Raw genomic sequence first — 21,551 nt, 5'->3', positions numbered from 1 at the left:
AGGAACTTTGTTTATTTGGTTCACACTCGACACAGTTAGTGCTCAAAAATGTCTAACGACACAGGCCTGCTTCTCGGTTTGCACTGCTCCTCCATGGTAGTCTGTGCAGTGGGAGGAGGCAGTCCGGGCCCAGGGTCCACGGAGAAGACACAAATCGAGAGCTCGGGAGCGCGGACCTTCTAGAGGCGCACGGCGCTTAACGCTGTCCGTCCTCGAAGCCCCGCCCCGGGGCTCCGCCTCCGCCGGCGCGTGTTCCTTTAAGGACCGCGCGCGCCGCGGCCTCGCTCTGGGGTCGGTACCTGCGCGCCCGCGCCCCGCGCTCCCCCCCCCGCGCCCCGCGCCCCACGCGCGCCCCAGCGTTGGGGGCTTCTCCTCCGCGGCGGGCATGTCTGGCCGGCCCCGGCAGCACGGCGCGGCCCAGGTCCCCGCGCCCACGACGGGCCAGCGTGCTGGGCCATGAGCCGGCTGGGCGGCTGGTGTGCGTGGCGGCTCTGCAGCGCGGCGGTTCCCGTGGGGCGGCGCGGGGCGGCGGGCGGGCCGGGCCTGGCGGGAGGCCGCGCCCTGCGGGTGCTGGTGGACATGGACGGCGTGCTGGCCGACTTCGAGGGCGGATTCCTCAGGAAGTTCCGCGCGCGCTTTCCCGACCAGCCCTTCATCGCGCTGGAGGACCGGCGCGGCTTCTGGGTGTCGGAGCAGTACGGCAGCTTGCGGCCAGGGCTGAGCGTGAGCGTCCCCGCCCCGCCCCGCGCCGGGCCTCCTTCTTGCCCCGAGCCCCAGACCCCGCCCCTGCGCGGGTGACCTTGGACGGTCAGCGCCCCATTCTCGGGGTGGCCCTCTGGTAGAATAGGGTCTGGGGGGGACTAGGGGCCACAGCGCACCGGGAAGATGCGGCCCCGCGCTCAGGATCTGTTGGCTGCCATCCAAGGCTTCTGAAAATGCGGGAGAGTACAAAGTGTTAATATACCTAACTCTGCATCTAAAGCTGACTTCAAAATTTGTGGCATATTTGGCCTCCAGTCGTTTGTTAAATTTTTAGAAAAATAAACGTTATAAGTTGTCCTCTTTCACCCCGACCGCAGTCATATTCCCACTTCTTTGTTCGCAGGACTTTGATGGGTGTCTTTAGCCATCTTTTTTGCTGTTGTCCAAGAAAGCATAGCTTCCAGGGGTATTTGAGGCCCAGAGAGGTTGTGTGACTTTCTGGGGGTCACACAGTGAGTCAATGGTCCAGGTGAGGTGGGATCCACCTCATTTCTTATCCCCTTGCAGAGCTGGCCTTGCTGAACACCTGAGCTCAACCCCTACCATCCGACTCCCGAGGTGTTCTGTCCAGGATGGATAGAGGGGAAAGATCCAAGGAGGGACGTTTACACACAGATCTTGGTTGGTAAATTTGAAGTATTTTGCAAAAGGAACAGGGGATTTTGGTATGCACAAAATTAAAGAGGCTGAGTGTTTTCTCTCATCCCTTGATTGGCCACCTAGGGTTGCTGCTGGAGGGTTTGATAAAGAGGAGAAGGAAGTTATAAGAGCCCGTTTTTTAGCCACAAGTTCACTGCATCCTCTCTTATGTTGGGTAGATATTATTATCTCTGTTTTCCAGATGAGGAAACTTGCCCCAAGTCACATGCTGCTCAGAGGCTCAGTCAGGACTCAAACCCAAGTCTGTCTGCCTCCCAAGCACAGTTAGTGCTCCCCACTCCGCAGTCCTGTTCTCTGTACTACTGTCTCTAACAAGTGACATTTCTTCTGACTTCAGAAAGATGCCTCATCAGTAATGTGGTTTGTTGAGGGACAGGTGTTAAAAAAGGAAACCAAGTACCATTTGTCTCCATCAACACCAGGCACTTCAGAAGGTGACTTTAACAGAGCCCAGTGTGCTGAGCTCTTCCAGGGCGGATGCCTAATAATAAACTTTAAACGGGAGAAAATGCCCTGGTACTTTCTGCAGCCTCAGGAATAGGCTCCAGTGTGCGGCGAGTGTTCATTTATAGGCAGTGCTCGGCATGGGGAGTCTGGACACCATATATCCGCCCAGGAGTGTATTAACATGGAAACCAAGCCCACCACCAACTCTGAAAAGTGCAGCAGCTTTTCCAGTTCTTTGTGCAAATATGTAGGCTCTGTATGTGCGGGGTTACTGGTTTCCAAGCACAAGGCAAAGGCACGGGGCAGTAAGCAGGGTGCCCTGGGAGTAATCTGCTGGCTTCCCCTACTTCCCTTCCTGAGGCACGGCTTGCTGCTGTGGGCATCCCTGGGCCTCCCCTTGGGCAAGCTGGCCCAGTATCTGTGGTTAAAACAACTCCCCCCACACACACGTGGCTCCTTTTGTGTATGTAGGCATTTCTACTTTTCAAAATTCTGCTCTGTCTGTATTCCCTTTGGTCTTCACAGTACCCCATGTGGGATGTGAGGATCAAATGTGTTTCAGTAATAAGCATGCATTTGCCTAGTCCCTGTGGTTCCTGAGAGTGTTGCTGGTGTGCTGTCAGGGCATCCTCCGGCTGTCCATGTGACAGGGTGGCTGTCTTTCTGTAGTGTGCAGAATAGCTGGCAGAGGCATTTCCTGCACTGCACACGTGGGATTTAGGCTCCTGCTTCTAATAGGCCCAGATGTGTCTCCCCTCTGGTTGTCACTTTCCCCTTGCCTGACCCCAGAAAAGGTGCTGCGTTCTGGCCCTGCAGCAGAACAGGGGAAGGAGAAAGGCAGCGGGGGTTGGAGAGTGGGGAGGAGAGGGTTGGTGTTGGGGGTTCTCCTCCCAGCTCAGCTGCTGTTTTGCTGTGTGACATCAGGTGGATCTCTTCCCCATTCTGAGCCTCAGTTTTCTGACATGTAAAATGAGGGTCTGCATTTTTGCTTTGCAACTCTAAAAGCAGCAGAATCCTTTTTTTTTTTTTAATGTACTTATTGGCACCTCAACATATAAAACCGATAAAAGCAGAGCTTTTCTGCTTAATGTGAGGAGGATCCTCGAGCTCCCTGAATTGTCCTTTTACCCTGTCTCCCCCTCCCCCTTATCCCTCATGGCACCTTAAAGATCTCTGAGTCCCTCCAGTTCTCAAGTTTAAGGACTCTACTACCATGGTAAGAGCTGGTCCAGCCTCAGTTTCCACAATGCTTTTGGCCACTCGAATCCAGCCTAGCAAGCACGCAGTTCCTGATGATTGGCCTCAGGTCCCAGAGATCTCCGGCAGGTGTAGGAGTCCATGGGCCTGACACCTTAGCTGGTCTCTGCTGGATCCCGACGAAGTCAGGTCCTTTCTGGAAAGGGGTTCGAAGTCCACATACTCTCTGTGCTTCCCCCAGGAAATACGTCCTTGGGTGTGTGTTTGGGGGAGTGAGAGGAATGCAGAACCACTCCCCCTATAGCTTGGATGTACTTCCCAAGATGAGGGCAGTAAGGTGCTGAGGACCCCAGAAGTAACTTGCTTTTCTCAACTTCTCAGGAGAAGGCCATCAGCATTTGGGAGTCAAAGAATTTCTTTTTTGAACTTGAGCCTCTGCCAGGGGCTGTGGAAGCTGTGAAAGAGATGGCCAGCCTACAAAAGTAAGTTTGTCCTCCCAGTCCTGCCCGGCCGGGCCACTCAGCCCTGTATCTCCTTCCTGCTTCTTCCCTCCTCTGCCTTCTCCTTTCTCTCTCCTTGGCCCTGCGCAAGGCTGCACTTGCCTCGTCATTGCTGAGCCTGGGGAAAACCACCAAATATAATGATCTCGGTTTGTAGGCTGTGATGTTTTGATCCAGGAACTTGAGGAAATACCCAGTTTAATTTGATGTGGTTCCCTGGGTGTTCAAAGCTCATTTATTCAATGGCTAGACATGGTGGCTCATGCCTGTAATCCTAGCACTTTGCTGAGGCGGGCGGATCACCTGAGGTCGGGAGTTTGAGACCAGCCTGACCAACATGGAGAAACCCCATCTCAACTAAAAATACAAAAATTAGCTGGGCATGGTGGCGCATGCCTGTAATCCCAGCTACTCAGGAGGCTGAGGCAGGAGAAACACTTGAACCCGGGAGGCAGAGATTGTGGTGAGCCGAGATCGCGCATTGCACTCCAGCCTGGGCAAGAAGAGCGAAACTCCATCTCAAAGCTCATTTATTCAGCAAATATCTCAGAACTGACTGTGCTAGATACTGCAGGCCCCAGTGTTTCAGCAGTGAGCAAAGTATAGTCCTTGCCCTCATGGAGCTTCCAGTCCAGACAGAGCAGACATTAAAGAATCACAAAATGGCCGGGCACGGTGGCTCATGCCTGTAATCCCAGCACTTTGAGAGGCCAAGGCGGGTGGATTACCTGAGATCAGGAGTTCGAGACCAGCCTGGCCAAGATGATGAAACCTTATCTCAGCCGGGTACAGTGGCTCACGCCTGTAATCCTAGCACTTTGGGAGGCTGAGGCGGGTGGATCACCTGAGGTCAGGAGTTCGAGACCAGCCTGGCCAACATGATGAAACCCTACCTCAGCCAGGTACGGTGGTTCACGCCTGTAATCCTAGCACTTTGGGAGGCTGAGGCAGGTGGATTGCCTGAACTCAGGAGTTTGAGACCAGCCTGGGCAGCATGGTGAAACCCCATCTGTACTAAAATACAAAAACTTCGCTGGGCGTGGCGGCATGCACATGTAGTCCCAGTTACTTGGGAGGCTGAGGCAGGATAATTGTTTGAACCTGGGAGGCGGAGGTTGTACAGTGAGCCAAGATCGCGCCACTACACTCTAGCGTAGGTGACAGAGCGAGATTCCGCCTCCAAAAAAAAAAGAAACCCTGTCTCTACTAAAAATACAAACAATTAGCTGGGCGTGGTGGTGGGCGCCTGTAATCCCAGCTACTTAGGAGGCTGAAGCAGGAGAATCGCTTGAGCCCAGGAAGTGGAGGTTGCAGTGAGCTGAGATTGCTCCATTGCACTCTAGCCTGGGCAACAAGAGTGAAACTCTGTCTCAAAAAAAGAATCACAAACTGAAGACAATTGCGGATTGTCCAAAGAGCTGAAGGAAAAGAGGTTCAGTGGGAAACCTCATTTAGAAAAAGTGTTTAAGGAAAGAGAAGTAGTATTGCTTGAGATATTTCTGTTTTGTTCTGGTGAAATGAGTAGTTCTATGGACTGAAGCCCCCACTCAGTGACCTGTTGACAATTACAGAGGATGTGCTTCCCTGAGAGCTTTTTAAAAACAGCCTTATTGACATATAATAATGACATACCAGCTGGGCGCCGTGGCTTATGCCTATAATCCCAGCACTTTGGGAGGTCGAGGCGGGCAGATCAAGAGGTCAGGAGTTCGAGACCAGCCTGGCCAACATGGTGAAACCCCATCTCTACTAAAAATAGAAAAATTAGCTGGGCGTGGGGGCGGGTGCCTGTAATCCCAGCTACTTGGGAGGCTGAGGCAGGAGAATCTCTTGAACCTGGGAGGCGGAGGTTGCAGTGAGCCGAGATTGCACCATTGCACTCCAGCCTGGGCAACAGAGTGAAACTCTGTCTCAAAAAGAAAAAAAAAAAAAAAAAAAGAAGACATACCATACAGTCCACCCATTTGAAGCATATAATCCAGTGGTTTCACAAAACCATCCACAAAGTTGTGCAACCATGCAACCATCATCATATCTGCTTCAGAGCTTTTTCATCATCCCCAAAAGAAACCCTGTACCCATCAGCAGTCACTCCCATTCCTGTGCTCCCTGCCAGCCCCTGGCACCTGCTAATCTACTTTCTGTCTTTAGGAATTTGCCTATTCTGGGGATTTCGTATAAATGGCATCATATAATATGTGGTCTTTTGGGTCTGGCTTCTTTCATTTAGCACATGTTTTCAAGGTTCATTCATGTTGTAGCATCTATCAGTACTTACTATTTTTATGGCTGAATGATATTCCAGCCACTGGAAAAGGCTGGAGTGCAGTGGCATGATGACGGCTCACTGCAGCCTTTACCGCCTGGACTCAAATGATCCTCCTGCCTCAGCCTCTAGAGTAGCTGTGACCACAGATGCACACTACTACACCCAGCTAATTTTTCATTTTTTGTAGAGGTAGGATCTACCTATGTTGCCTAGGCTGGTCTCAAACTCCTAGGCTCAAGCAGTCCTCGTGCCTCAGCCTCCAAAAGTGCTGGGATTACAGATGTTTTCAATTCTTTTGAGAATAAACCTAGGAATGGAATTGCTAGGCCATAGGATAATTCTATGTTTGACATTTTGAGGAACTGTCAAACTATTTTCCAAAGCAATTGTACCATTGCACATTTCCCACTAGCATCATATGAAGGTTCCACTTTCTCCACATCTTTGTCAATACTTGTTAATTTCTGTTTTACTTTAGCCATCCTTGTGGGTGTGAAGTGATTTTGTGAATTTTGGTTTGCATTTCTCTGATGGCTAATGATGCTCAAGCATCTTTTTTTTTTTTTTTTTTTTTGAGACAGAGTTTTTGAGACAGAGTTGCTGACCTTGGGTCAGCAATGGCTTCTTCATATAACACAAAAATGCAAGTGACAAAAGAAAAATACAGAAAAATTGGACTACACCAAAAATAAAAACTTTTGTGGCTTTTTTTTTTTTTTTTTTGAGACGGAGTCTCACTCTTTCGCCCAGGCTGGAGTGCAGTGGCACGATCTTGGCTCACTGCAACCTCTGCCTCCTGGGTTCATGCCATTCTCCTGCCTCAGCCTCCCGAGTAGCTGGGACTATAGGCACCCACCACCATACCTGGCTAATTTTTTGTATTTTTAGTAGAGATGGGGTTAGCCAGGATGGTCTTGATCTCCTGACCTTCTGATCCACCCTCCTCAGCCTCCCAAAGTGCTGGGATTACAGGTGTGAGCCACCTCTCCCGGCTTAACTTTCGTGTTTCTAAGGACAAAATTAAGAAAGTGAAACGAAAATCTACAGAATGAGGGAATATATTTGTAAATCATGTATCTGATAAGAGACTTGTATCTAGAATATATAAGGAACTCTTACAAGTTTACAATGAAAAAAAGCCAGGCACAGTGGCTTATGCCTGTAATCTCAGCAGAAAGCCAAGGCAGGAGGATCACTTGAGGCCAGCAGTTCAAGACCAGCTGGGGCAACATAGTGAGACCCTGTCTCTACAAAAAATACAAAAAGGTAGTGGTATACCCAAAAGTAAGTTATCCTGTGCCTGACCTTGTCCAAAAGCTAACAATAAAAATAGAGAAACCAATTGAAAACCTCAACAAAGGATTGAATGAACATTTCTTTAAAGAAAATTTAAAATGTCCAGTGAGCACATAAAAAGATGCTTGAGGCCAGGTGTGCTGGCTTACGCTTGTAATCTCAGCACTTGGCAGGCCGAGGCAGGCAGATCACTTGAGCTCAGGAATTTGAGCCCAGCCTGGCCAACATGGGGAGACCCTGCCTCCACTAAAAAATACAACAAAAATAGCCAGGCATAGTGGTGCGTGCCTGTGATCCCAGCTACTTGGGAGGCTGAAGTGGGAGGATCACTTGAGCCTTAGGGGGCTGGAGGGAGTGGGGGAAGGGGCAGGGTTTGCAGTGAGCCAAGTTCACACCACTGCACTCCAGCCTAGGTGACAGAGTGAGACCCTGTCTAAAAATAAAAGATTCGGCTGAGCACAGTGGCTCACGCCTCTAATCCCAGCACTTTGGGAGGCCAAGGCAGGCAGATCACCTGAGGTCAGGAGTTCGAGATCAGCCTGGCCAACATGGTGAAACCCCATCTCTACTAAAAATACAAAAAATACAAAGATTTGCCCCTGTGTTTTCTTTAAGAGTTTTAGTTTTGTGCTGGGCGTGGTGGCTCACGCTTGTAATCCCAGCACTTTGGGAGGCCGAGGCGGGTGGATCATGAGGTCAGGAGATCAAGACCATCCTGGCTAACACGGTGAAACCCCGTCTGTACTAAAAATACAAAAAAAATTAGCTGGGTGTGGTGGCGGGCGCCTGTAGTCCCAGCTACTCAGGGGGCTGAGGCAGGAGAATGGTGTGAACCTGGGAGGCAGAGCTTGCAGTGAGCCAAGATTGCGCCACTGGACTCCAGCCTGGGCCGACAGAGTGAGACTCTGTCTTAAAAAAAAAAAAAAAAAAAGAGTTTTAGTTTTAGCTCTTCCATTTAGGCCTATGATCCATTTTGAGTTAATTTTTGTATATGGTGTGAGGCAGGGGGTCAAACTTCATTCTTTTGCATGTAGATATCTTGTTGTCCCAGTTCCATTTATTGAAGAGACTACTTTTTTCCCACTGTATTGTATTCACACTCTTGCTGAGAATTAATTGAGCATCAATATAAGGATTTATTTCTAGACTTGGATAACTTTATTGGCCACATTTTTGCTTGAATTTAGCAACCTGAATGACAAATCAAATGTAAGGTATGATTTGGCCTTCATTGTGTCATATAAATGCCTCTAAAAATTGTCAACTTTTAAAGTTCTAATATGATAAATAGGTGTCAGAGAAACACAAAATACAGAGTTTGAGTTGAATCGTAGACCTTATTTGGTAGTAATTTATCTTTGGACGTGAGTCTGAGTCCTGCAGAGTAGTGAATTTTATTCTGGTTTATGGTATGAACTTGATGTATCATGTTCCTGTAGCAAGAGTCTGAGAGGCAAAGAATATGTGTACAGCATTCACGCTTAAGCTTTCAAAACCCTGCTCGTGGCCTGGATCAGCATGTGCTGACCTGCAGCCACATGACTGTGGCCTGGGGAGCTGCAGGGCACGGTGGTTTGGAGTGGGGTTCTGGACATTGGCTGCCCAGGCTTACATCCTCACTTCCCCAGAATCTCATTCCCAGATGTCAGGCAAGTTATTAAACTTTCTGGGTTTCAGTAAAACGGAGATAAGGAGAAAGTCCTCAGTATATGTGCCTGGCACATAGCAGGTGCTCAGCAAATGCTAGCTGCTGCTGTTGCCGTTCTGTAAGATTTAATAGGCGTATCGCAAGAAAAGCATCGTTAAGCCCCCACAGTATGGGAAACAATGGATTAGATTGGCTTCTTCACCATAGAACTTTTCAGAGCTTTTAACTGCTTGTGTGCTTTGTGACACTTCATTGGGGTAGTAAGGGATGCAGCTTTCTTCAAAAGTATTCTAGAGGCCAGGTGCGGTGGCTCACACCTGTAATCCCAGCACTTTGGGAGGCCAAGGTGGGCAGATCACCTGAGGTCAGGAGTTCGAGGCCAGCCTGAACAACATGGAGAAACCCCATCTCTACTAAAAATACAAACAAATTAGCCAGGCATGGTGGCGCATGCCTGTAATCCCAGCTACTTGGGAGGCTGAGGCAGGAGAATTGCTTGAACCTGGGAGGCGGAGGCTGCGGTGAGCCGAGATCGCGCCATTGCACTCCAGCCTGGGCGACAAGAGTGAAACTCCATCTCAAAAAAAAAAAAAAAAGGATTCTGGCCTGGGTGGCGTTTGGTAGCTCATGTCTGTAATCCCATCACTTTGGGAGACTGAGGCAGGAGAATCACCTGAGCCCAGGAGGTTGAGACCAGCCTGGGCAACACAGCAAGCTCCTGTCTCTACTAAAAAAAAATAATAATAATAAAAAGAAGCCAGGCATGCTGACCTGTCCCTATAGTCCTAGCTACTTGGGAAGCTGAGGCAGGAGGATCACTTGAGCCCAGGAGTTCAAGGCTGCAGTGAGCTATGATCACACCATGTACTCCTGCCTGAGCAACAGAGCAAGACCCTGTCTCTTAAAAAAAGATATTCTAGGCCAGGCGCTGGCTCACGCCTGTAATCCCAGCACTTTGGGAGGCTGAGGTGGGCTGATCACCTGAGGTCGGGAGTTCAAGACCAGCCTGACCAACATGGAGAAACCCTGTCTCTACTAAAAATAAAAAATTAGCTGGGCGTGGTGGATGTGGTGGCGCATGCCTGTAATCCCAGCTACTCAGGAGGCTGAGGCAGGAGAATTGCTTGAACCTCTGGAGGCGGAGGTTGTGGTGAGCTGAGATTGCGCCAGTGCACTCCAACCTGGGCAAAAAGAGTGAAAATCTGTCTCAAAAAAAAAAAAAAAAAAAAAAAAGGTATTTTAGCCTGGAACATTTTTTCATAGCTTCTCGATTAATACCTTTGCAGAAATTCCCGTTTGGGAATGCAAATCTAGACCATACCCAGTGGTTCTTTATTTCCATTTGGCTCTTAACTTGGTAGAAGATTCCTATGGTCAGTTTGTGCCCAGTATCTAGACAAAGCGAAGGGACTCGTCAGTAACTGTATCTGGTGCTGAAGTGGGCACTCTGAGTACAAGAGATGTGGGTCCAGCAGCAGAGACCAAGGCTGATCAGTCACCCTCATGACTATTTATCCAGCATCTGCTGCATGCTCGGCCTCATCCCAGGGGCTGCGGGCACACAAATAGGTAAGAGAGTTCTTACCTTCAAAGAGTTCCCTGGTAAACAGGCATTGGAACATAGATCTCAAAGTAATTGTGGCATTGGGGCTCAAGCAGGCAGGCAAGAACTGCTTCTCCCCGGGAGGCCGCACCATTGTGCTGCCATCTTGAGGAATGAAAAGGAACCTGCCAGGTAGTGAAGGGCAAGCCGACTCCAGGTAGGAGGGGAACAGTTGAGCAGACGCCCAGGGGACTCTCCTGAGATGGCCTCTGTGGCACGTCCTGCCCTGTTCCAGAAGCTCTGTGCGTGAGATAGGGCTTCCCTGGGCAGAGCCTCAGGTTCTGAGGAGCTTGGTTTGGAATATCTTCAGGGGTGACCATTCTTTTTATTGTTCGGGAATATATGAATATATTCTTTTTTTTTTTTTTTTTGAGATGGAGTCTCACTCTGTCGTCCAGGCTGGAGTGTAGTGGTGCAATCTCGGCTCACTACAACCTCCGCCTCCTGGGTTCAAGTGATTCTCCTGCCTCAGCCTCTGGAGTAGCGGGGATTACAGGCGCCCGCCACCACGCCAGGCTAATTTTTTGTATTTTTAGTAAAGACGGGGTTTCACCACGTTGGTCAGGCTGGTCTTGAACTCCTGACCTCAGGTGGTCCACCCTCCTCAGCCTCCCAAAGTGCTAGGATTACAGGCGTGAGTCACCGCGCCCGGCCGAATATATTCTTATAAAAGACTCCAATAGCATGAGCGTGTGTGAAAATGTGTCAGTTGACCTCTCTCCCTGCATATACCCACCTTGGCCCACTCTTCTTGCTCTAGTTAAGAATTTGGTGTGTATGCTTCCAGACCTTTTGAAGTGCACCCCCCTACATATTTAAATATAGATTTACAAATTTATATGCTCCACCCAGCAGTCAGAGTGATATTTTTTAAACCAAATTCAGATGATGTTAGCCCCACTGAAAGCCCTCTGCTGGCTTCATCTTGTGGTAAAATCCCGCTGTCCCTTGGCCAGGCTGGGAAGGCTGTCTGCCATCTGACCCTGCCTTCCTTTCCAACCTCTGTCTTCCTCTGCTCCTGTCACGCTGGCTTCTTTTCTGCCCCTTGGATGTGCCACACGTGTTTCTGGTCTTAGGACCTCTGTTCTTGTTACATCTTCCCGGAATGTTTCTGCCCTAGTTCTTTACACAGCCAGATTGTTTTTCTCTTTCAGACTGAGAACCTCGCACATTGCCTCCTCACAGAGGCCTTCCCTGACCACTGCAGCTGAGGTCTCTGCCCTCCCCTCCTGGTCGTTCTGTCCCATGACCCTGAGTGTGTGCTCTAAGCTGAAATTACACGTCTGTGTCTGTCCCTTCCTCTTTCGAGTGTCAGCCCCCTGAGGTCAGGGGTTGTCTTGGTTCTGGCTCTGTTCTCAGTTCCCAGAATGATGCCTGGCACATCACACACTCAAACTATTTGCCAAGTGAATAACTTCATTTGCATAATCCCATAGTAATTGTTGATTTAAAAAAAATTTTTTTTTAACAATTTTGGAGGAAACCACTCATTTAGAAGGATAAGAACTTAAACCTGATTTTAACATGGTGCTCACTGTTGTGAATTCTAGAGTAAGAGGCAGTTTATTCATGGGTTCATTAAACAGATATATTTTACAACTTAATATGCACCCAGTACTATGCTAGCACTGGGGATATATATGTAAATAACACACCTAAGGTCTCAAGTTTCAGGGCAGGTCTCACAGCAGGGAAGATGACAACATGTAAACTAAAATAATTTCCAATTGTGATCAGCTTAGTGAAGGAACTAAACAAGGGGCTGTGCTGCAGAGGAAACAGGGAAGGGGCTGCTTTGGGTAGGGTGGGAAGCTGGCTGTAGAGAGCTGAGAATTGACATCAGACCTGAAGAGTAAGAATGAACAGGTCAGTGAAGAGTTGGGACAGGCCTTGCAGGCCAGGAGAGGAGTAGGTGCCAATGCCTGAGCCGGGCCAGGCCTTTGTTTGTCTGAGTAACATAAAGGAACTGGACAGCTGGCACTGGAACTTAGGAAGCATGTGGGGGGCGGCGGTGGTGGGCGGAGGGTGAGGTTGAAGAGAGATTGATGTGATCTAACTTAGGTTTTTTTTTTTTTTTTTTTGAGACAGAGTCTCGCTCCATCACCCAGGCTGGAGTGCAGTGGCACGATCCCAGCTCACTGCAAGCTCCACCTCCTGGGTTCACACCATTCTCCTGCCTCAGCCTCCCAAGTAGCTGGGACTACAGGCACCCGCCACCACGCCCGGCTAATTTTTTTTTGTATTTTTTAGTAGAGATGGGGTTTCACCATGTTAGCCAGAATGGTCTCGATCTCCTGACCTCATGATCCGCCTGCCTCGGCCTCCCAAAGTGCTGGGATTACAGGCATGAGCCACCATGCCTGGCCTTTTTTTTTTTTTTTTTTTTAAATGAGACAGAATCTCACTCTGTCCCCCAGGCTGTAGTGTAGTGGTGCCATCTTGGCTCACTACTACAACCTCTATCTCCTGGGTAAAAGCAATTATCCTGTTTCAGCCTCCCAAGTAGCTGGAACTACAGGTGTTCGCCACCACGCCTGGCTAATTTCTGTGTTTTTAGTGAAGACAGGTTTTCACCATGTTGGCCAGGCTGGTCTTGACCTCTTAACCTCTTGACTTCCTGACACCTTGGCCTCCCAAGGTGCTGGAATTACATGCGTGAGCCACCGTGCCCAGCTGTAACTTAGGTTTTTATTTATTTATTTATTTATTTGAGACAGAGTTTCACTCTTGTCATCCAGGCTGGAGTGCAATGGCATGATCTTGGCTCACTGCCACCTCCGTCTCCCGGGTTCAAGTGATTCTCCTGCCTCAGCCCCCTGAGTAGCTGGGATTACAGGCACCCGCCACCACACCTGGCTAATTTTTGTATTTTTATTAGAGATGGGGTTTCACCATGTTGGCCAGGCTGGTCTCGAACTCCTGACCTCGTGTGATCAGCCCTCTTCGGCCTCCCAAAGTGCTGGGATTACAGAAGTGAGCCACCATGCCTGGCCATAACTTAGGGTTTCTTTTTTTTTGTTTTGTTCGTTTTGTTTTGAGACGGAGTCTCACTCTGTCACCCAGGCTGGAATGCAGTGGCGCGATCTCAGCTCACTGCAACCTCTGCCTCCCGGGTTCAAGCGATTCTCCTGCCTCAGCCTCTGGAGTAGCTGGGACTACAGGCGCATGCTACCACGCCTGGCTAATTTTTTGTATTTTTAGTAGAGACAGCATTTCACCCTGTTAGCCTGGATGGTCTCTATCTCCTGACCTCATGATCCACCTGCCTCAGCCTCCCAAAGTGCTGGGATTACAGGTGTGAGCCACCGTTCCTGGCCATAGCTTAGGTTTTTGTTTTTTGTTTTTTGTTTTTTTGTTTTTTTGTTTTTTTTTGAGACAGAGTCTCGCTCTGTCACCCAGGCTGGAGTGCTGTGGCATGATCTCGGCTCACTGCAAGCTCCGCCTCCCGGGTTCACGCCATTCTCCTGCCTCAGCCTCCCAAGTAGCTGAGACTACAGGTGCCTGCCACCATGCCTGGCTAATTTTTTGTATTTTTAGTAGAGACAGGGTTTCACCATGTTAGCCAGGTTGGTCTCGATCTCCTGACCTCATGATCTGCCCACCTCGGCCTCCCAAAGTGCTGGGATTATAGGCGTGAGCCACCGCTTCCGGCCAATTTAGGTTTTTAAAATTGGATTTGGGGCAATGAATTTGGATAGACATTTTTCCAATGAAGATATACAGATGGCCAGTAAGTACATGAAAACATAATCAGTCATTAGGGAAATGCAAGTCAAAACCACAAGGAGGAGCTGAGCGAGTGGCACTTACCTGTGCCCCCAGCTACTCAGAAGGCTGAGAAGGGCAACAGAAGGCTGGAAGGCCAGCCTGGGCAACATAGTGAGACTGTCTCTAAAAAAACCACAATTCACATTGTGGATGTGAATATAAAATAGTGCAGCCAGTGTGGAAAAACACCTTGAAAAACATTTCATTGAAATGTTAGGCCGGGCATGGTGGCTCACGCCTGTAATCCCAGCACTTTGGGAGGCCAAGGAGGGCGAATCACCTGAGGTCAGGAGTTTGAGACCAGCCTGGCCAACATGATGAAACCCTGTCTACCAAAAATACAAAAATTAGCTAAGCATGGTGGTAGACACCTGTCATCCCAGCTCTTGGGAGACTGAGGCAGGAGAATCGCTTGAATCCAGGAGGCGGAGGTTGCAGTGAGCTGAGATCATGCCACTGCACTCCAGCCTAGGTGACAGAGTAAGTCTCCATGATCAAAAAAAAAAAAAGTTAGACATAGACTCACTGTATGAGCCAGCAATTCAACTCACAGGTATATACCCAACGGAATTGAAAACAGGTATTCAAACAAATACTAGTACCCGAATGTCCCAGCAACACTATTCACAGCAACCAAGAGGTAGAAACAACCCAAAGTATCCACTAAGTGATGGATGGATCATCCATCACATTTAAAATGTGACATAGCCACACAATGGAATATGTTTCAGCTATAAAAAGGAATGACTGCCGGGCATGGTGGCTCACGTCTGTAATCCCAGCACTTTGGGAGGCTGAGGCGGACGGATTGCCTGAGCTCAGGAGTTTGAAACCAGCCAGGGCAACATGGCGAAACCCCGTCTCTACTAAAAATACAAAAAAAATTAGCCAGGCTTGGTGGCAGGCACCTGTAATCCCAGCTACTTGGGAGGCTGAGGCAGGAGAATCACTTGAACTGGGGAAACAGGAGGTTGCAGTGAGTTTAGATCGTGCCACTGAACTCCAGCCTGGGTGACAAAGCGAGACTGTCTCAAAAAAAAAAAAAAAAAAAAGTCTGGGCGCGGTGGCTCAAGTGTGTAATCCCAGCACTTTGGGAGGCTGAGGCAGGCGGATCATCTGAGGTCCGGAGTTTGAGACCAGCCTTACCAACATGGAGAAACTACGTCTCTACTAAAAATACAAAATTAGCCGGACGTGGTGGCACATGCCTGTAATCCCAGCTACTCGGAAGGCTGAGGCAGGAGAATCCCTTGAACCTGGGAAGCGGAGGTTGCAGTGAGCCGAGATCACGCCACTGCACTCCAGTCTGGGCAACAAGAGCAGAACTCCGTCTCAAAAAAAAAAAAAAAAAAAAAAAAAAAGGAATGACCTACCCATTCATGTGGCAACATGAATGAACCTTGAAAACGTGATACTGAGTGAAAGAAGCCAGACACAGAAGGCCACGTATTGTAGGATTCTATTTATATGAAATATTGTGGGGCGGGCGCTGTGGCTCACACCTGTAATCCCAGCGCTTTGGGAGGCCAAGGCACGTGGATCACCAGAGGTCAGGAGTTTGAGACCAGCCTGGGCAACATGGTGAAACCCCACCTCTACTAAAAATACAAAAATTAGCTGAGCATGGTGGTGGGTGCCTGTAATCCCAACTGCTTAGGGGGAGGCTGAGGTGGGAGAATCGCTTGAACCCGTGAGGCAGAGGTTGCAGTGAACTGAGATCGAGCTACTGCACTCCAGCCTGGGCAAGAGTGAGACCTTGTCTTAGAAAATAAAAAAATTCTGAACAAGAGGCAAATCCTTAGAGCTAGGCAGCCCCTGGTTCCCCAGGCTGTGGGGATGGGCCGTGGGAGTGACTGCTTAATGGGAATGGGGCTTCTTTTTGGGGTGATGGAAGTGTCCTTAAATTCGATTGTGGTGATGGCTGTAAAACCCTGTAAATATACTAACATTTATTTAATTATACACTTAAAATAGGTGAATATTAGGATATATGAATTCTATCTCAATAAACTTTTAAGACATGTTTACTCAAACATTTAAAAATTTAGGACAAACTATTGATACATTTAACAATTAGGACACACTGTTGATACATTTATTTAACAATATGGGCGAATATCAGAATAGTTTTGCTGGATGAAAGAAGCCAGGCAAAACAGAGTATAGACTGTACTTTCTTTTATGTAATATTCTAGAGAATACTGTCCAATCTGTACTGATGGAAAGTAGATGGGTGGTTGCCTGGGGCCCCAGGGGCAGGGAGGGACGGGAGGGGCAGCTGGGAGAGATAACAAAGGAGAACCTTTGCGGGTGGCGGGTGTGTTTATTTCTTGATTGTGGTGATCTGGGTTTCCCATGTGTGTCTTTTACTTTTTGTATATATTTCTTTCTTTCTTTCTTTTGAGACGGAGTCTCGCTCTGTTGCCAGGCTGGAGTGTAGTAGTGTGATCTCGACTTACTGCAACCTCCGCCTTCCGGGTTCAAGTGATTCTCCTGCCTCAGCCTCCCGAGTAGCTGGGACTACAGGTGCTCATCACCACGTCCGGCTATTTTTCTATTTTTGGTAGAGACAGGGTTTCACCGTGTTGGCCAGGCTGGTCTTCAACTCCTGACCTCAGGTGATCTGCTCGCCTTGGCCGCCGAAAGTGCTGGGATTACAGGCGTGAGCCACCACGCCCAGCCTCCCATGTGTGTCTTTATGTTCAAATTTATTGAATTGTACCCTTTTAATATGTGCAGTTTATTGCATGTTGATTATTATTTATACCTCTGTAAAGCTGTTTAAAAAGAGTCAGTCTGGATGCTGGGTGGAAATGGCTTGGAGGGGTGAGAACTGGAAGTTGGGGAGTCAGTGGAGGTGGTTGCAGCCGCTCAGTGGGAGATGACTCAGTTTGACTGGGGTGAGGTTTGTAGAGAGAGGCGGGTAGATGACGTGTGCTTTGGTGGGACCCATAAGACCTGGGGATGGATCTGATATTGGGGGTGGAATAAAGGTAGGAAAAATAGGTGATTTTTAGGTGTTTTGCTTGAGCAGAGCTCCGTCTTTATCATCTCTGTTTATCTAAAATAGTTTAGGAACTGAGGGAAGACTCAGGGAGGGAAATGCTTTAGGAGTAGGGGATCATGTGTCCCACGTTGGAAATCCTGTGTGAGGTGTGTGAGGCGTCCAGGTGGGTGGAAACTTGGTGCTGAGAGAGGTTGGGATGCATCAGCACGCACATGGTGTTTAAAGCAGGAGTGCAGGCTGAGAGCCCCCGAGGGCCTAGACCCAACCTGGGGCGGTCAAGAGAGGAATAGACGGGGAGTCTGGGCCAGGTGGCTGTCGAGGATCAGGAGGCCAGGAGTGCAGGCTAGGACCCAGGATAGGGGAGCCCAGGAGAGCTAGCGTGGCCAGCTGGGCTGAGTACCTGTGGGTGAGGATGGTGAGATGGGCATTGGACAGAGGGACACGAGGGTCTTTGGTGACAAGGAGCAATTTCTGTGGAGTGAAGGGGCAGGCCCAGTCTAAAGTGGATTGAAGCAGGAGCAGGAGGTGAGCGAGTGGGGTCGGCAGGTGGAGGCAGCTTGTCGGGGACACTCTGCTTCGAAGGGAGCACCTGGAGTGTGGGGGTCAAGGCTGTGTGTGTATATATCTAAGGTGGGAGGTGCCAGCACATGTTTGAATGAGGATCATGGAGGAGGATAGCAAGCAGGCATTCAGGAGGTGCCAGCACGCGTTTGAATGAGGATCGTGGAGGAGGATAGCAAGCAGGCATTCAGGAGGTGCCAGCACGCGTTTGAATGAGGATCGTGGAGGAGGATAGCAAGCGGGTATTGCAGGGCATAGTGTCTGTGAAGGGCAGAGGGGGAGGGTCCAGGGCACAGGTGGCGCCCAGGAGAGGGGAGTGGCGTGGCTGCCTCCTGTGCAGCAGGAAGGGAGGAAGAAGTGAGCCCAGCAGCAGGCGAGTCTCCAGATCCATGATGAGGTGGGCTTGGAGTCTCACCCACAAGAAGGTTGAGGAAATGGGGCGGGTGTGTCCTGGCTGTGCCCAGAGCACCAGAGAGGGCATTGGAGAGAGCTGCCAGGCAGCTGCAGGCCCTGGCTTGGTGTCAGGAATTGAAGGTGAAACAAGTCCAACTGATGATGTGAATTTTCTTCTCCAGCAACATTCAGTTGCTTGGGTGCAGGTGGGAGCAGTGGGATAGCTGGGCTCCTTCAGGGCCTGGCGAGACAGGCCTGGGTGGAGGATGAGAAGCACAAGCAGAGGATGGCAGCGAAGGCTGGGCCCCAGCTGGATGAAGGCAGGCCGCCAAGCTGGGACAAGGAGGGTGTCTCCACGAGGTTGAAGAGTTGAGTGCAGGATGAGAGAACGCATTTACTGAAGCGTCGTGGGTGGTGGCCAGGGAGGCAAAGCCTGAGACGAGGATTTGGGAGGAAGTGATTCCAAGCTCCGGGGGGTGACAGTAGGAGAGGTATTGGAGGTTGGGTGTTTGGAGGTGGAGAGGAAGGTGTTTGGAGGTGGGGAGGGTTAGGAACTGCGCGACAAGGTGTTGGATCTGTACCTATGCACACACATATACGTGGACATGTGTGTGTCAAGTCACTGAGGATGGTGATAGAGCAGGAGTGGAGAGGATGGCGAGCCAGTGAGCGAGGTGCATAAGGGACAGTAACTGGCAATGGTAGGTGACAGTGGCTAGGAAGGGCTGTAGGGGTGTGCTGTTGGGTGTGGGCATTGGCATCAGGGATCTGGAAGGAGCAGTGGAGAAGGCAGACGCCGCCCTCACCTGCCATCTCTGAAGTCTGTGGGGGGTGAGAAAGAGGCAGCTCTCACTCAGGTGAGTTGGGGAGGTGCTCCCTTCGTGTGAGGCCAGTTTTGGTTGGGGCAGGAGTGAGGATGCTGGGGAGAGGCTGAGTCTTTAGGAAAGGGGATGGCGTGGTTGGTGGAGGTAGTGCCAAGTATCAGGTAATGAGAGGGCACACCCTGTGCCAGGGACCCAGGAGTCTCACCTCTGCCTGTCGAGGGACGCGTTTGCCAGAGAGAAAGCGTCAGCAAAGTGCCATCTTCCAGAGGCTCAGCAAGACGCGCAGGAGGCACAGGCTCCAGTGGCGAACGCCAGCCTCATGAGGGTGTTTGGGACCAGGTGGCTCCATTAGTGAGGGCTGGGGCCCTGTGGGCATGAGGGCGCAGGCACCTGGGAGGCCATTTGGGTCAGCTCCCCCGTGGAGCTACGACCTTGGGGATGTGGCGCTCCTCATGCAGAGCCAAGCCAAGCCTGTGTTTCAGGGACTCAATCACTGCAGGGCTCAGCCTGGCATGTAGTAGGCTCCTTCTCTGTGTTCTCCAGGCCAGGGGACTTGCATGCCAGAATCCTTCTTCCTCATAGATTTCTCGACTTACCACTCTGCATTGCAGGAGGCCCTCCAGTCAGATGTCCAGCCCAGAGCTGGCTGCCCATGGCCAGGGTAGGGTCATGTGGCTGCCCAGGGCCATGGGATAGGACAGACACGTGAGGCCGACACCTCTGGTGTGGATGTAGTACAGGGGAGTGGGTCTCCCACAGCAGGGGAAGGGTTCAGACTCAGAGGGTCCAGCCCTGTGAAGGCAGGGCAGGTGCTGAAGGCCTCGGGGTAGTGAAGTCGTGGGGCTGCAGGCTCAACCTCCTTTCTCTTGTTGACAGCACTGACGTCTTCATCTGCACAAGCCCCATCAAGATGTTCAAGTACTGTCCCTATGAGAAGGTAAGGCGTGCGTCTGCTCAGCTGAGCCCTTACCCCATGCATCATCGGTGAGGGGTACGGGGCTCAGCCTGCCTGTGGAAAGGGGATGGACCCTCACAGCACTCCCCAACCTCTGTGACAGCAGCTTCTGCTCCCCAAGGCCCTCTCCAGCCTGAGGCTCTAGATGGGGCCTCTTATGACGCAGGTTCTCCAGGAAGGGTGCCTGTCACTGTGTCAGGTTAGCCTGGCCCAGAGCAGGCCTTTGAAGGGTGAGAACCATGCCTGGGGAGGGCCTAGAGGCACGTGGATGCATTAACATGAAAAGTCTTAAAAAGGTGAGGTGGGTAAAGTTCATTTTGCTATACACTCGCTTTATTTATCTTTATTGAAAAGAATTAGAGTTGCATGAAATTGAGACCTTTCTGGAAATTGGGAACTTGCAGTTGCCAAACCCAGAGGAAAGGTCTGTGGCCCTGGAGGAGGGCACTCGTGCCAGAGGGGTCAGGGCCGGCCCTCCTTGGGGACGTCGGAGCAGCTCTTCCTGAGCTGAGGAAGGCAAGATCTTCAGTCCAGAGCCCCTCCTGCTCTGGGGGCGTCAAACCTTCAGACATGAGTTCTTTCATGTTCTTCACATGACCTTTCCGCTCTGGATTCCCGTTTTTTTTGAGACAGAGTTTCACTCTTGTCGTCGCACAGGCTGGAGTGCAATGGCACGATCCTGGCTCACTGCCAAGATCACTGGGTTCAAGTGATTCTCCTGTCTCAGCCTCCTGAGTAGCTGGGATTACAAGTGCCTACCATCACATCCGGGTAATTTTTTTTGTATTTTTAGTAGAGACGGGGTTTTGCCATGTTGGCCAGGCTGGTCTCGAACTCCTGAGCTCAGGTGATCTGCCTGCCTCAGCCTCCCAAAGTGATGGGATTATAGGCGTGAGCCACCGTGCCTGGCCTGGATTCCATATTTAAATGAAATTCATGGTCAGGCGCAGTGGCTCACGCCTATAATCCCAGCACTCTGGGAGGCCGATGCAGGTGGGTCACCTGAGGCTGGGAGTTCAAGACCAGCCTGGCCATCATGGTGAAACCCCATCTCTACTAAAAATACGAAAATCAGCTGGGTGTAGTGGTTCATGCCTGTAGTCCCAGCTACTCGGGAGGCTGAGGCATCAGAATTGCTTGAACCTGGGAGGTGGAGGTTGCAGTGAGCTGAGATTGCGCCACTGCACTCCAGCCTGGGTGACAGAGCGAGACTGTCCCCCCACAAAAAAACGTAAAAAAAAAAAGAAATTCACACATTCAGCCAACATAGTGTGCTCTCTGTGTGCTCAGTGGGAATCATACTTGCTGAACAGTTGCTCTGGCATTATGTGGGTGCTTAGTGCCCACTGTTTCATCATGTCCTCATGACACCTTGTTCCCTAGTTACCCTGACATCCCTCGTGTTTTTAGAGAGTGGGTCTTGTTCTGTCACCCAGGCTGGAGTGCAGTGGCCACTCACAGTAGCCATCCCAGCTCACTGCAGCCTCGAACTCCTGGGCTCAAGTGATCCCCCCACCTCAGCCTCCTGAGTAGCTGGGAACACAGGTGCGCACCACACACCACCATGGCCAGCTTTCGCTGACCCCCTTTTAACACGCTAGGAGCACGAGTTCAGTTATACTCAGGAGAGAGGAGTATCTTACCTGCAGCCAGTCAATGTG

General features: G+C 50.4%; 1 protein-coding gene across 2 annotated transcripts in view; it reads left to right on the top strand.

The window, feature by feature from the left end:
- The first annotated feature begins 283 nt into the window (after positions 1–283).
- NT5M (5',3'-nucleotidase, mitochondrial) overlaps positions 284–21,551 on the top strand; it is a 33,785-nt gene continuing 12,517 nt past the window's right edge. Inside the window, exons 1-3 of one of the 2 annotated variants that reach the window (XM_054459209.2) lie at positions 284–723; positions 3,448–3,548; positions 19,812–19,872. In XM_054459209.2, the coding sequence (XP_054315184.1) occupies positions 457–723; positions 3,448–3,548; positions 19,812–19,872 (429 nt within the window). In that variant the 5' untranslated portion in view covers positions 284–456. The remainder of the gene's footprint in view (positions 724–3,447; positions 3,549–19,811; positions 19,873–21,551) is intronic. The other variant, XM_054459208.2, reaches the window with a different exon arrangement.

This window comes from Pongo pygmaeus, chromosome 19 (genome assembly GCF_028885625.2).
Source record: "Pongo pygmaeus isolate AG05252 chromosome 19, NHGRI_mPonPyg2-v2.0_pri, whole genome shotgun sequence".
NCBI classification, from domain to species: domain Eukaryota; kingdom Metazoa; phylum Chordata; class Mammalia; order Primates; family Hominidae; genus Pongo; species Pongo pygmaeus.
Note: the sequence above shows the minus strand (reverse complement) of the source record. Positions and strands in the feature narration are given on the sequence as shown.